Source organism: Plectropomus leopardus, chromosome 15, assembly GCF_026936395.1.
Source record: "Plectropomus leopardus strain MGB_pleo_1.0 chromosome 15, ASM2693639v1, whole genome shotgun sequence".
NCBI lineage: Eukaryota > Metazoa > Chordata > Actinopteri > Perciformes > Serranidae > Plectropomus > Plectropomus leopardus.
Window position 1 is genome coordinate 17,063,222 of NC_142190.1, and position 16,851 is coordinate 17,080,072.

The 16,851-nt window shown below is 38.0% G+C and overlaps 1 protein-coding gene across 1 annotated transcript; it reads right to left on the reverse strand.

The window, feature by feature from the left end:
• Positions 1–11,301: 11,301 nt before the first annotated feature.
• Positions 11,302–16,343, reverse strand: yipf5 (Yip1 domain family, member 5). The gene is made up of 6 exons (XM_042499045.2): positions 16,198–16,343; positions 14,978–15,095; positions 14,473–14,648; positions 13,724–13,869; positions 13,354–13,535; positions 11,302–12,503 (listed from the first exon to the last, which is right to left on the reverse strand). Exons 2-6 carry the CDS (start codon positions 15,085–15,087, stop codon positions 12,341–12,343), a joined length of 777 nt encoding a protein of 258 aa, XP_042354979.1. The 5' UTR covers positions 15,088–15,095; positions 16,198–16,343; the 3' UTR covers positions 11,302–12,340.
• Positions 16,344–16,851: the final 508 nt, after the last annotated feature.

The window sequence follows — 16,851 nt, forward strand, 5'->3', positions numbered from 1 at the left end:
AAACTCTTTATCTGAAACAAGGTGCCCAGCAGTCTGGTGAATGCCAATTTCCTGGCAGCAGTGGACTGTTTCAACGATAAACTGGAAACCCTCCATTCATTGTGCAGTATCTGCTGAGCAACAGAACACATTCTTAGATCGGTTGTCATATCTGAATGCCTAATGCCCGATGCCATAAACACATTTCCCTATGAGATTTCCTGGAATTGTAAAAAAGGAAACAGGGGTTTGTTAGACAATTTACACTTTCAATACTGAGCAAATTGGCTTGACTTCCACCATAAACATGGTAGGAGGGCAGTGAGCAATAAAAGAAGAAATTACCGAAAATTAACAAGAAATTACTTAAAAGTACAAAACAATTACCTTACCTTAATAATAACAATAATAATAATTATAATAATTATTATTATTATTGTTGTTGTTGTTGTTGTTGTTGTTGTTGTTGTTATTATTATTAAAGGACCAGGAGAAGAGTTTTACAATTATGATAATTCTGTAATATAATCTTAAAAATGTCATTGATAATTAGGAATATTGTTATTCCCTTTCTTTTTAAAAACATTTTTTTTAAATGTACAAATTTCTTGTGTTTTCTAAAGAAATCAGACCAATTTGCTCAGGTTCAAAAGGTTTAAATACTTGTAAAAGGTGTCTGAAAGCAGAAAAAGAAAAGTGACATTATGCTAGATTTCAAAAGGTTAAGAAATGCAACCAGTGTTGGTGTGCAGGGTTTTTGGTTATAGCCACTACAATCTGAATATGAGACACATGTTAGTGACAGGTCTAAAGGGGTCCTATTTGCATAATATGCCAAAAAGACAGAATCTCGACTTAGAACTCATGTGCAACGACTAATAAGATAAGGCTATATAAAATTACTCTACAAGTATATTATCAAGCTAACTGCAAAAATGGAGTTACAGCAGATGAAAATTTAACACCTCCCCCTTAGAGACCATTTTGTTCTCCTTAAAAATAAATAAATGGCTGATGCCAAGAAAGGTAAAGTGCAGGAAATACTCTTGCTGCTGTTCTTTGCAGATGATCTACAACTTTGATTTTCCATCTCTCAATCTGTTTTTTTTTTTTTTTAACTTTTCTCTAGCTTATCTAGCTTATGTCCATCATTTCAAACATAGCATAATGGGTTTTCTTGCCATTTTATAAATTATTAATGCAGCAAGGTTATAAAGGGCCCTGTCAGGATTTATTTCATCAGTTTGAGCTCTTCTTTTTGACTTGCAATAAGGTCCATATATCTTTCTGCAGCTTTCTAACATGCTGTCAGTTACCTCCAGGATCCTGTGAGGAAGGAGAGACTGGTTGGAACTACTGCTGCTGCAGTTGCATGCACTACTTCAAACTGCTGAGCTGATGACTCCTGAAATAATCATGATGTTATCCTTATGCCACTGAGCAGTGTAGGATATATATACCTGCTATACACTGGACAGGCTGTGATTCAAACAAAAACAAACAAACAAAAAATAGGAATATAAAAAATAGAATTACAGTGGGAAAAAAATAACTCTCTGGACAAAATTCACTCAAGCAGAGACTACAAAAACCAAGATGTGCTGTCTGTGCATGCTAACATGTTATACATAGATGAGGTAAACATTTTTTACAGACCGTATATACAATGCACTACATTTGTGTTATCCACAGTAGGATACAGCACTGATTCAAAACTAACAATAAACTATACATACCTCTATGTTATGATGCAATGCTTGTTCAACATATATTAAAGTTTGTAAGGACTGCTTCTCAAACTTAAACTTAGATCCAGTGATTATGCAGCATGGACACTTATTTCGCCTGTTCCTTCTTCTCTTTGTGTGTATAAGAAATATCTGTGATTTTGATCTTTCAGCTATAATGGTTTTGGGCCGTTACATAAGTTACAGAGAAACACAGGCATGACTTAAAATAGGACGCGATGGCTGTCATTAATAAATAAACAGGCAAGATGATTAAGTAAATGTATATTTTATTACGTCGGGTAGTGCAAGTAAAAAGAGACGCAGGCATAAATAATGCTAACATTTGTGGTTTATAAACTTAAAATATGGATGAGCAATGTTAGATTTTTTAAATGGAAGTCTATTATCCAAAAAATATAGCCTTGAGGCAGGTGCATTTTATATGCAGCACAAATTGGTGTAGGTATGATAAAAGTGAGGGAACAAACACAAGAATGGAAAATAAATGATGAGTCACATTTCTACCAATGAAAGCTCAAATATGGAACAATGTCAGCTGAGTTGCTTTAGTATGCTGATGTTCGGAATTATTATGCTTATGTCATGCATACTGCATAAGAACGCCCCCGGCCAGGCCAGATGGGTTTCCATCCTTTGTAGCTGCACACAGTTTCACTGCCCAGAGTGAGTGGTAAAATCCCTTCATTCAAGCAGATTAATGGGAGGTGAAACAGAGAACACTGACAAAAGGTCTGTAATGACAGGAGAATTATTTTCATTCATTCTGAATACTTAGCATTATGTATGTCAAGGCCAGATTGTTGGGTTTGGCTCACTTCGGATCAGGAGCTTTTTTTTAATGCTTTGTTTGGGTTTTATATCTGTCTGTAGAGTAATCTTATCAAAATCTGTTCATGATCCCCTCGTATATCTTTCCTTTGCCACAGTGAAAACCTTCGGTGAATAGGAGAGCACTTTCCCTTCACACTAACAGATACAAATGATAAAAACTGAAAATGCACACACACTTTTTGTGAAGAATCAAGAGTGGGCAGGGCAGCGGAGATGTTGGTTAGGTAATCGACTGAAGGAGCGAAGTGCCTCTTCTCCTGTACTGGAGGAGATGGATCTAGGCAGCAGAGCCAGTTGAAAGAGAAAACCATTTCTTTTTTAAGAAGGGGAATGATGTCTCACGAGTGTATTCTCATACACTGTCTATCTACCTCGGACAATGTAATGAGCACCTGAAAACTTGTCTGGGTAATCATTGGCTACTTTGTTTTCCATTAAGTTGTTTGCCTAGTTCAGGGGTATAAAACATACGGCCCACGGGTAAGAAACAGCCCACCAAAGGGTCCTATCTGGCCAACCGCATGACTTTGCACACCTAATAATGGTGCATTTATGAGGGCTAAGAGGTGTCAGGATTTAGGAGCAAGTTCAACGAGTGTCCTACTTTATGTAAAATGCCAATTCACCGGCTTTCCCACCCTGACCAGAAAACAGTTCTCTGAAATGCAATAAAAACCTATTGTGGATATATTTAAAGATATTGAACATTGTACAAAATAATGTCAAACAGCAACTTCAGTCCAAAAGAGTCTGTATCAGAGTCCTATCTTAAAACAGTGTTGGTGGAACCTTTTCATTTGTAAGGCGGCAGATAACTTCCCCTCAACAACCTGCACTTTAGTTTAGTGTGGTGATGTCAGCATTGCTACACAGGAGTCTGAGTGTATGGAAAAAAGCACATGTAATGACAGCGAGTGGTAGACTGACTGAATGTGGGAAGACTGAGACATATTGCTCATATTGCACAGATTTTTCTTAAATGTTCTCAATCTGTTCATCATCTGTTTTATAAAAAGATGGTTTTCAGAATGTTCTTCTTTACACTTAAAGACAAGGAAACATTTAGAGGTGTTAGTATACACAGATAATTACGCAATGGCTTTACTGGGCCAATCCACTTTAGATCAAATTGGGCCCAAATGTGGCCCAAAAACTAAAATGAGTTTGACAGTCCTGCCCCAGTTGCCAAAAGCAGTTTAATTCAGATTTTCCCTTGAGAATGAAGATTTTGTTAGGATGAAATAGGTGCTCAAGTTCACCAGATATAAAAATTCCTCTACAGTTTATCCTTGAAATCCGTTAAGCAATGTAACTCTCTTTTTTGTTGCTGTTGTTGTTGTTGTTTAGACGAAGTTGTGACAAATCAGTAATCATATTATCAATAATCAATGTTCTGTGCTTCATGCATATTTCGTTTCTTAAAGTTGTTTCGTTAAAGTTTGATTCCCCCTGCCCAGTTTTATCTTATTGATGTTGTGGCTTGATTGATCAAACTTATTTTTTTCTGACTCCTTCTCCAATATGATACTGAAGGAATGAGTATTGTGCTGTTGAAACCTCGCCTTTGCCCTTTTACACAATGGACATTTTGAGTTGTCATACATAACAGCAGAGTGTGGAACGCCTTAACTAAATGCAGCCATTAATAAAATTAACAGTTACACCTCTGTTTTTTCCTGTTATGTCACATCACATCTGTCTGCAATGAAAAAGCGCCTACAGGCAACATCCACTTTGCAGTTTGATTTGTTCTAGAGTATACAGAGTTCATCTACATAGAAAACAAAAACTAGGTGAAAATCTGCATTTCTTAGACATCACTTCCAAAATATAATTGTGATGACATTTTTTTCTTTTTGCATTTGTTCTGAATTCTCCATATGTGAAAATAACTGTGGTGTTCAGCTGGAGCTGGAGTAACACGATGGCAGGCAACAGTAAGTGGCAGTAGCTATGCAGGCAACTGCAAAATAATGTTTTGACATCAATGCAGCCTGACCATAATTCCTGTGCTTTTTATGGATCCTTTTGTGTTTGTGTGTCTGCACATGCTTGTGTACTTTTGTCTATATCTGTGTGTACACATGTGGAGAAACACTAAGAGCCTCACATGTGTATTTTTATGTCTGTGTTTATTTGTGTCCTCCAACATGTTTAGTTAGTGCACGTCTGTGTTTTTGCACACTGTAATAAGATCCACATCTTTTCAATGATCTGTCAAGCTGAGCATTATTATTTCCTCTGTGCATCCCCTCCACCCCCAGAAACACACACACTATATTTACACAGAAACGTGCATATAAATGTAATGCACAAACAGGACATATGCACCCACCCATGAATACACATGAGCATGCATTCATGTAAACACATAAAAAACACAGGTTCCCTCAGCTGGACTCTGCTGATCGTCCCTTGCAGTGTTTGTGTTGGTTCATTGAGTTCCGAATCAACTGTTAGAGGAGGCCGCAGTGCAATGAGGGGGGACAATTAGCCTAATGAAGTGCAGGAGCAAATCACACTCAGTGCTGTGCTAACAGTTGCTCAGTGAATATTCATGTGCTGTCGGCTTTGCAGATGCATTAAAAGGCGGCGCTGCGTTGCTGAATACCAATCGTTACATTTCCACCTGTCGCTCGTCTGCTCCCTTAGTGAAGATAACATCCTAATCAGCGCCATTGCTGCGAGGCTTTTTGGAACGCATCATGCACACAGGCCACATTTATTATGCTATCCAGCAACATCTGCTGCTGTCCGCCATTTAAAAAACAGTTCTCACCTTTTACTAAATAATGAAGACACATGACATTAAGATTTAAAGGATAGAGTAGATCATGTCAGACTGCGAAGTGGACCAGAGAATATTATTTAAAGTAAGAGCTACGGAGTACTTAGCTCCTGTTGTGATTTTTTTTTTTATGTCAAAGCCCCTTTGTAAAGTTTTTTTTTTGTTATTATAGCATCTTTAAAATTATTCAAAATTATCATTTGATAAGTGTGTAAAAGTTAAACAATCCCAATGAAATGCATCTGTTGCATTTTTTGGCATTAGCACCTTGAAATTCTACTTAATGTTATATTATCACAAGGACCGTATTAAAATGACATGTATTGAAAATCTGTCACATTTTGGACTTTAACAAGTTAGTGTTTCTAGGATTTGGGATTTGAGGACATAGGGGGCTTAGTCTGGATTTAGAGATAGGGGATCCTTTATAAGGATTTTTTTTTTTATAAACATGTTCTTTTTTAAAGCATTTTTATGCACTACTGCACCTTATTAACCCTTACACAGTTTTTTTAAACTCTCCTGATTAAGAATTGTGTTGAGGAAAAAACAGTTTTTAGTAATCAGTATTAAGTACAGACTACTTTACAACTTCTACCATTAAAAATGTATTGACTTTTATTGGAAAAAATACTTAAACGTATGTATTTATATTAACAATGGTGGCATGTAACTGAGTAGATTTATTATTTTTAATAATTATTATAAGTTATTATGTACATGTATGAACACAGCAACAGATTATAAGATCTTGCGCTTTTCTGAATTATTAGGCCTATTGTTATTTTCAAAATTAATATAGCCTTTAGCAATTTATAACACATCTGGGGCTGAAGCCTAGTTCGCCTATAGGCCTAAAGACACCACTGATTAGGACTATTGCTGCTCATGCTAACCAGACAACTGTTCTTCTGTTTGTTCTCAACAAAGTACTGCGCTCATTTTTTTGGCCACTGGGAGGCAGGGCTTTAAAACATAACATCTGACTGGAAACAAGATCGACCACAGTTCACAGGGAGAAAAAAAACAAAACAATGAGCTAAATGGGACTACAAAGTTCTGAATCAATGTGGGAAAATGCAGAAGTTAAGTGATAACCCCCTTTGCATGTGTCAATACCAGCAACATCGTTTGCATTAAACATAGTAATTTTATTAATTGTCATATAACACTAATGATTAGAGCAGCTTTAAATATTCAAGCCCTCACCGCTAATATTATATGCATTCAATACATTTATAAAGAAGCGTGAAGCTTGTTTATCTAGGGGGAGTAATTAGTTGTGTTAATTAGCATCAATTAGACCCATGGTGTTTTAATCTGCCATTAGGATGCAGCCAGAGAGAATGTTCCCATGCCTACTCCAGGCTGGACACAGCCATTATGAAGGATGCATTGCACAATTGTATGCATTCAATGCATTTTGGAACACACTTTTTGCAGAAACTATCATCTAATTTACACATTCTAAAACTCAAAGAGGAAGTAAATCAAGCCATGGCCTGGCTAAGATCAATTTGCAATAATTTTGTATAATTTTTCATGTCACAACAATATAAATCAGGGATCTTCATCATCGTTCTGGCCAAGGAACCCTTAGCTCAATGAGAAATGGAGCAGGGACCTACTGCTGCATATATTGTGTTAAGATGAATTGCTGCTCACAAGAATATCCATATACTTGGGATAATAATAATGCAGTGAACTGGCCAAAATGTTTCACCAGTAAGTAAATCTCAGCTAACTAGTTTATCTCAGAATCAAAAATACTTAATCGATCCCCAGGGAAAATCAGTCTAGGAAACTAGCTATATACCATCAAAATATATTGTGACTTATGCATGCTGCGAATGTGCATTTCTGCTAAGACATAAGCCCTTTAATGTGCTCATGCCAGATTCATAATTCATTTGTGCTAATCTCATTTTGTGCCTTTTTTTTTTTAGTTTCAGTTTAGCGGCACAGTTGTTTTGTTTTACTTATTTATTTCTCATTTAATACAGCTCCTTTGTGTTTCCTTCCCCTCTTCCTCTCCACCTCCATCCCTACAGCTTGTCGCGCTCCATGTATTTCTTCCTAACAGAGCAGGATACGCTTTCATCATTAGCTGCTACTCACCCGTCAGCCGGGCCAGCTTGCTGGGCAGAACAGACTGTGGCTCAGGCCGGCCAGATGGAGGTGAGATTATCCTCCATTAGATAACATAATGGTGTGGTGGCCCTCATTCCCTACAGACAAGCAGACCAGTCAACTACTCAGCCATTCCTACAACAGTTGATGAGGATGGGGCCGATGATTTTTATCATAAGTAATATTGTTAACAGTAATAAGAAGTAGTGATGGAGGAAACAGTGGTAGTAGCAGGAGAATTATTGCTTGATAATTAGCAGCAATGTTTCTTTTTTACTGCAGTTTCCTCATTAATCTCACTTAAATGCTCCACCCATACTCATTTAAATTTAGTAACAGTGATTGTGTTGTATTATGCAATAGGTGTTTACAGGGACAAAATTAGGGACTGTTTGGGATTTCTCAGGGCCCACCCATGGTTAAAGTACAGTATGTGCATTCAGGATACTTAAGGCACTTTAAAAAAAAAAAAAAAGCGTCCACCAAATGTCATTTTCAGCTACATTATGTAAGCTGCGATTATCCAACAAACTAAGCAACCAAACAAGGAGCCAACCAAACAAACGTGTAGACAAAAACCCATAAAACAGTCTGAATCGTGAGCTGGGTGGGTTCGAGCTCCTCATAGATGCTGTCCTGATCCAGAGAGAGCAATAAATTTCCTGATAATGACTGTAAGAAAGTTTAGAAAAAAAAGATGTAGTCATTGCTCTGGGGGAAATGTAAGACTGCAGCCAATGAGCACAGCAAAAACAATATTCATTCAGCCAAGAGGACAGACGATATGTAACTCAACACCACCATCTGGTGGTGCTTGGGTGTAAACGTATCAGGAGGTGACAGAAAACAGGAAGACCCAGCTCTTCTCTCTGACTTGTATTTTGTCATTTCAAAAGTCATCTGGTTCCCATCAAGATTTCCATAACTTTAGGTACAGTAAAATGTTTGCATGGGAAAATGGAAATGAACATCCAAAACAGTCGACTACTGTGGTCAACTTTTCTGGCTTCAAGCTTCTATTATTGTTTCTACTGTGTTGTGAGCACAACTGCAGAATCATTGATTAATCACCTGTTATGTCGGGAAGGATATATACTGTCATCTCCATTAAATCTGGCTAAGAAGTTTTTTTAGAAGTTTTACTGTCAAAATATTGGCGATAGGAAGCCCTGCAGCTGCCTAAGCCTGGCCCAAAGCAGAGCATGCACCCCAAAGAGTCATAAATCCTAAAATAAGCAATAAATACAAAATCAAGAAATCACCATAAGACACTGACAATAAGATCTGAAAATCACATTCATGCATTTTTGTTCATAGATATGCTTACAGTTCTGTAGGAGTTTCTGTTAATTGTGCTTAGGCTGAGTCAGTGCATGAAAAATATTCCAGTATTTTTTAAAATGAATCCTAGATCTGACTGAAAACAATTGCATGGCGACAAAAAAAGGGTTTAAATCAGGTCTTTGCACACGAACAGTGCATGGCATTTCCTGCTCACTCTAGAATTATCTCCGTGTACAACCTGTATATTTGCATGGATCATGTAACTGTCAAACCAGTTTGCTGCTCGTAAACAGACTTGTATTATTAAAAGTACATAATAGAATGTAAGTGTACACTGTTTAATCATTATGTTTTTCTTTTTTGTCACATGAGAAGCCATCCCTGGACACTAATCAAACAACCTGTTAACTTGCAAATTGCTTATCCAAAAAGTGGGCTTTTGTCATGCTAAACCTTATCCACCAACATTAAGAACAGTTTAAAAAAAAAAGAGGAAAAAAACAGAAACAGCTGATCAAACTATTACATTTTTAACTTTACACACAGGAAATTCCCTGAACATAACCACAGGAATGCACAAAGCAAATGATCTCAAATGTTCACTTCAGCACCTACTGAAAAATTCGGTAGCCCCATTGTTAGGACTGTTAGATGGTGCAGATTAAATGAGGTCTTGCTTAAAAGGAAAGTTTGGAATGAATTCCTTCTCTGGGCCCAAGAAGGAAACTGTGAGAATGTGAGATACCTCTGAGTAAATCCAGATGCTAGATATTGAAACCCGACTGCAGACTAGCTGAAACCAGATACTGTACATACACATGAAGGGTGCGTGAGTGTCAACATCCTGCTCACTTGTGCTCTACCCACAACGTCCTCAGCTGTTTCTGAAATCCCCAGAGCTGAGAAGACGCAGATCTGCAGAATCTGAAGCACTCAAGACACACACACTCACTATAGCGTGTGTGTGTGTCTGTCCGTCCATAAAATTAGTTGAAAAGGCAATTAATGGCATATAAAAGCAATATTCCATTTAGAATTAAATGAAATAAGTCCCCATAAAAAGGTGAAACCAAACCCTGTCATGCATTAAAACTGTAACTAGCAATTAAATACAGGTTGATTTTATCTCCTCTTTAAATCTACATACAGAACAGATTGCACATACAGAAAATGTAAATATAAATATGAGAGAGAGGCCTGTGAGAGCAAACTGCTCCTGCTAGGTTTGCTTGAAATGCAAAGTATCTCCTTGATGTTGAGTTTGTTGGAATAGAAAAAGCACTCCATTTTCATTTTTGAATTATTCATTCCTCCTAAGTGGGTTATCGTCCATTTAAGGGGCCCCTCTGTGTATATGTTTAGTGTATGTTAGTGAAAGGAAAACCCAGAAGGGAGAAGGGCAGAAAAAAAGATTGTGTTCCAACCATAAAATTCAATATTTCCTCTTGTCAACCTTCTGTGGTTATTAGATTATTCTAGTTCTTGCATTTTAAAGCTTTAGTTATAGTAAGACTGTTTTTTTTTGTGAAGGCTGACAGGTAGATGCAAGTAAAAAAGTAAAAAGGCAGTTTTAGGCTCAGTGGTAGGTTCAAAGATTTGTAACATCAGAAATATAGAGTGTGACATAGAAGAGTTTGACCCATTTTGACACACTGATTGTAAGATGGCTAAGTTAAATTAGATGTGTTTGTGGCAATGAAGACCTGACAAATTAAAAAAATAAGACAACTTTTTTGGCCCAATATTTATAACATTTAAGCCTGACCTGACACCCTGCTTGTGGACAGGTAGTTTCACTGATCAGGATGACAGAAATTAGACAATTAGACAAATAGACAGTTATGAAGTTTCTGGTTTTTTTTGTTTGCTTCTGAATGTATAGCTCCTGCATCATGTACTGTATCAACATCATATTAAAAAATATGATAAGGGATAAGGGATGCTTTACTGACAAGCATGCTGCACTTCAATATTCTGCACTTGTCAATATTTACTGTCTAGCTGACGAAAATAAACAGAAAAAATGAATAATGCTAGCAATAAAAGCTGAAAATTTAGAAATTACCCAATTGAAATACCCATCCCATCCTGAACAACTGAGCGGTAGAAAGCCTTCAACTGTATTAAAACTGATTACTTAAGACGTGGAAATGTTTTAAAATTGTGACACAGCAGGAGAGGTGATGAGTTAAGCGCTGGAGGTGTAAACAAGTCCACAGAGAAATGTCTGCACTCACTTTTCATACAATTATAAACCTCATTTTAAACCTCGAAGGTCTTCCAGACTGAGGAAGCAGGAAAAATGACAGTGATGTGCACTAAAGAATGCAGATTATTCCCTTTGATCTACCAACCAGCTGTGATACAACTGGCCCAGCTTGTTGGAAACTCTTATTATGCATTACACACTCACTTCTTCCAGTGCACACCTGCCGTTCTTCTGCCACACAGCAAACAGCTACAGGTATTTCAGTCTCTCTTACTTCTTAGAATTACTTGCTTGACCATGCAAAGCACCTTTTATTATCACAAGTCAGATAACTTTCAAAGACAACTTTAATGTGCATGAGAAGATATGAACAGATGACATATCAGAGCATACAAAGTGAGTCAAATCTAAAAGATTTAAGGATGCAAACTGAAGCAACAACCTATGGAGACCTAAAAATATACAGTATTTCTCCGACTATTAATTCTCAGTGTCTTGTCAGATTTGGTTGGTTTCGAAAATTGGAGCAATGCTTTTGTGCAAACTGTATTTTCTTCTTGAAAGGCATCAAAACTCAAATCTTTAGAGAATATAATAAAATACATAAGGGGATATAGCAGAGCGGCTGAGAAAATGATGAGATTCATGGCTCCTCAGTCCCAAAGAGAAGAAAATACAGAGGAGGACATCCCCTATTTTTCTCCATCTTTTCTGGGCGGAGAAGCAGAATGAGCTAGTCTTTTGCAGAGGAAAAGTGGGTGTTTTCCTTAGTCTTGCAGCTGTAGAATCTATAGGTGTTTGCCAGAAACAACAGCTTTTGCAAAAATTAAGGTGATGTTTCATGGTTCCAAATTAGGCTGCAGGGTTTGTCGAGGCTTGGTTATCAGTCCATCTTGAAAATTGAGAACCTTTTCCCAGCTGTGTCCAAATTAAATTGTCTCCTCTGGTTTCCATTGTGTGACCTAATTTGTTCGCTTCCTCCCCCTTCATGTCCTTAAAATCATAGGACTGTACTTGGCTGTTCAAGGCTCAACATGGTCCACAGCAGAGTTTTTTTTCACCAGGTTTTTTGACAGTCCTCTCCTTTAAGATGTATGAGGGGAACAAAGTGGAGAGAAGACACGAGTGTGTCAATACGCTCCACCCTGCAGATGGTCGAGTTGGAATGCAGTGAGAGGTGAAGGCTTATGTATTAAAAAAAAAAAGAATAAAGAAAACATACCATGGTGCCATTTTAGACAGGAGCTCCCATTTTCTGCAAATAACAGTGTAATTGGTCAGTAGTTACACTAATTACACTGACACTAATTACACTGAAATTACAGAAACTGAGGAGCAGTTATTTCAAACAGTTACCCAATGATTTCTTTAGAATACAGAAATGAGTGCAAAGACCCCATATAAGAGAGCGCAAGGGTAAGCAACCAACAGCTGCTGCCCATCCATGGCCAACGCCGAGATGAAGATCTTTGAGGCCGAGAAACTGCACCAGCCAATGATTGTTGCCGTTAGTATAATTCCAATCATGCCCCTAAAAAGGACAGGAAGGAAGCAAGAAGTTACCTTTCACTGTTTTAACAGTTAGCTGTAGTAGAGCTACGTTTACACATTTTTAATAAATGTACAGCTATTTTTTCATCTCCTATGATCCAACAAAGTTTATATAATCCTTCACAACATCACGCATAAGCTGAGCACATTAAGCAACTAATGATCATTTTCAAGTTGTACAAATACAACAAAACTCGATCTGGGGAGGTTTAAACGAGTTGTCAGTATCTTATCTAGTGAAGCTGAAACGGTTAAGAATACATGGCATGTGAATCAATGCATGTTTAACAGAACTTAACTACACAAGTGCAGGTTCTGTGCAGAAACGTTGCACTCTACACCATCAGCGACATGTGCTGTGGTTAGCACAGCAAGCTGAATGGCATGTTAGTCAGTCACACTGTGGTGTGTGTGCAAATTAAATGCTGGAGCTGGAAGTCCCGCCAGCAGATTCCCAAGTAGTTTAAACAGATACTGAGAGAGAGCAAGTCGTATACAAGAAAAGGACGGGTGTGTTGGCTCAGCTCCACCGCAGTAAGGCGCGTGAGTGGAAATGCACGTTCGACATCAGATGTGCCGATCACCAGGATGAGGAAAAAGCAACACATAGTTTGCATTTTTAATAAATAAAAACAACCATATTCTTATGCATTTGTTTTTTTCACACTGTACCGAAACGGTAACTTTAAAACCTGTGACTTACGTTCACAGTTGCACCCCTGTTGCGTGGTACTTCATCGTTTCTAACAGTTTGGTCTATAGACAAAGAAAAGCCTTTGCTACTGGTTATAATAACATTCAGAAACCTTACCATTTTCTTGTGTACTCACTGTAAAGAGAGGAGGACTCCAAAGCTGGAGAGGATGATCATGGGGAGGAGGCAGTATCCCAGCACGCTGGCCACACAGCCGAAGGAGACGCCCGTCATACTCATTAGGTTGAGGAGGCAGTACATGCCAAGGCAGCCAATTGCACTGATTCCGTACACATAGCCAAACTGGATTTTGCCTGACTGTTAACAGAAAGGAAAAAAAGATACATTCAAACAGGCAGATATACATAAACACACACCGACATGATGACAGCTGTGCGGTGGGTATACTGTTTTTATTATACAGCGCTACAGGATATTAGTGCCTATTTTTTACGAATACAAGCTCTTAAGATTTATTATTCACCAACGTTAGGCAAATTATTTACCAAGAGAAGTGTCGCTCCGAAGGCCAAACAGAAGACCATGGGGCCAGCCAGGTCTGTCTCATTCATGATACTGCCGTCTGCTGCCTTCATCGGATGGAGCACAGTCAAAGTCTTCTGCCAGATGTGGTCAAAGTTGATTCCTAATTCTAAGACAGAGTAAACACACGTCACAAATGTTGGACACTACGAGATAGTGCACTAATGAGTTGCATAAAAAAAGGTGAATCTTGACAGAATAAGACATGGAAGAGATGCAATGGCTTACTGTATACACAACTGGCTTGTTATATTAACACTGGGCATTCACAGTTACAAACAAAGAAAGGAGTCTCTTCCAGAAAGTCTTTTTAATCACAGCTTTGCATGAGGATGTAGACAGGGAAGACTCGTATGCTAAAGGTGTGATTTCTTCTCAGAATAGCCTGGTGGTGTGTCTTTACCTTTCTAGGTCAAACTCATTTTAGTCTTTAAGTGTAAACTAGGTTTGAAAGATCATCAACATTTTCACATTTATGGTCTCAGGGCATTTACCACATCTCAGCTGTCATTCTGATACTAAGACTTAGCTGCGTGGTGCCACGAATGCATATACAAGCTCAGGAACTGACACAACGAAACGGCTCAGACTACTTTGACTAAGAGGTCAATCTTTATTCTTCACAAACTCGGCCTTATGAGTACTGATAGGATCTGTGTGAGAACCCAAGATGCAGTCAGAAGTCCTAGCTTTCAGGCTGTGGCTCACCTACCTTCTAAGAGTGGCGGCTCATCATCAAAGCTGCTACTGTACATAGATTGTGATGCAGATGGAGTGTAGGTCTGTGTGGGCTGGAAGATTTGTCCTGTGTATGGCTGCTGGGGCTGCATCATCCCTGGGGAGGAGTAGCCCATGGGCTGGGAGTAGTCATACTGACCAGCATATTGCCTGGGAAACACACAATAATATAATTCAACTTTGACTGAAAGGTCATTAAATTACTTCTAAAACGGCCTATTTCCACTTAAAATTGCAAGCTGCTTCTCAGGGGTGTTGTTTTGTTCAGAAAATATTAGCACTTTTAAAAACAGTAAAACATTAAAAACTTAATCACAATAAAAATATTATTAAAATATGTTAAGTAAGGTCATTATCCAGGCAACAAAACTATAGGTAGGTTAGTCCTCAGCAACTTAAATGGCGAACAGATATGAGAATAATTTGCTGCTCTTCAATGTGTTAGAGAGCATCGGGTAAGGAGGGCTTTCTGTACTTACTTGTTGTAGGGGTTTTCAGCATTGCTGTAGCCATAGCTTGCCTGGTTTTGGTCATCTACACTATAGCTGGACTGGTAAAAGTCTGTGTTGAAACTGTCAAACCCTGACATCTCTCACTCTGTTGGAAACACAAGGGCAGAAATATGAATATAACTCAACATCTAGGACGATTCTTTAGGTCTGAAGTGAAGCGGTACACAATGTGTCAATATAAAGATTATACTGAACACCTATACCCTGCATGCATTTTTCTGTTATTTTGAGCCAACTGGATTTAGTAAATCCATGTTGAAGTCACCGAAGATGGGCATGACTTTTTGGTTTGTTTTTGTATTTTTTTTCCTCCATCCAGTCCATAAATGTGTCTATATTAGACCCTGGCGCTCTATATATGCAGTATCTATATACAGTATATGCATATGCTTTTTTCCCCATACAGGCTTCTATTGTAACACACTATAGTAAATTATCCACCACTTACGTCAAACATCACCACGGTTTTGTGGCTGATTTTATCATGCAAAAACAGTGTCTAAATGAATTTAAGGGAGCCAGTGCACAACAATCTTCGTGGCATCAATACTATTATTGGCGAGACCGCAACAAGGAGCAACAACGTCTTTCTATCTTTCACCAGTAAGTGAAATCACGCGTTAACATAACACGAGGAATCGTTGAAGAAAACATAACATTAAGTTAACGTTACATCTCTTTAACGTTTAAGCAACATCAACAGTACTAGCTTATTTAACATCGTCTAGGTTGCGCGACAGAAGTCGCTGTCTCACATAAAACGTATTTACTGCATTGTCTAGCTACTGGTAATCATGGTAGCGTTAAAAATAGCTCCGTCTGAATTTTGAACATCTGTAGGCTAAAGTAGCTAGCTCACATAGTCAGCTTCACAAGAACAAAACAAAGATAAAATGTTTACATTGTTAGTCTATTACGACTCAAACATAACTGTTAACTGTATCAACTCTGAAATGACTAGATAATCACACCCACCTTAAAAGACACATTATCAAAATACAACAAAAGCTAGTACTAATCTGGGTGGCTATCGTACCGTTTACACTGCTGCTAGCTGGTTAGCTAATGCTAGCGAAGCGGGGCTGCGTCTTTCGCACATAATGTCAGCGGTGACTTTAAAGTCAACTAAACTTTTCATGCATATCATTATTTTTAAGCTATAAAGCTTTGCAAATCTTGAAACTTACATGTGATGGGTGTCAAATCTTCACAGAGTCCTGCCAACTTGGTTGCGGTTGCTACGTGTCAGGGGAAAGGTAAAACTTCCGGGGTGAAACACGCAGCCGACGGGAAGTCGTCAGGGACATTAGCAAATTTCCCTTTGCATGAAGTACAGCGCCGTCTACAGACGACTATTGATATCACAATGATGGTTACCAACAGTTTGAATTTACAAGCTGAAATAATGTAGAAATGTATTATATAGTATGTACCATTATTTATATGCCTTCAAGTGCGTTTTTTTCTGTTTGAAATACTGCAGAAATGAAATGTCCTTATGCAGTCCTCATGTCTGATTTCGAAGTTAGAATTTCTATACAGAAAATGGGGAGAGTAGGGGAGTAGATATGTACAGCTTTAGGGTTTGGTTTTGTAGTTTTGTGTTTTTATTGGTATTTATTACATTTTTAAAATTTTGCCTAGCACTGGGCACTTTTTCATTTCTTTTTCTCTTCTATTTTTTATTTTATTTTATTTTTTTTTGTCATATTTCAGCCTGTATATTATCTGTGGTGTCTGAAGCTGTGTCAGTGGATGCCTTGCACTTCATCCTGCAAATCTGAATCAAGTACAAATTAAATAACATGAACCAGTATAGACAGGCAGGCAGGCCTATGTGG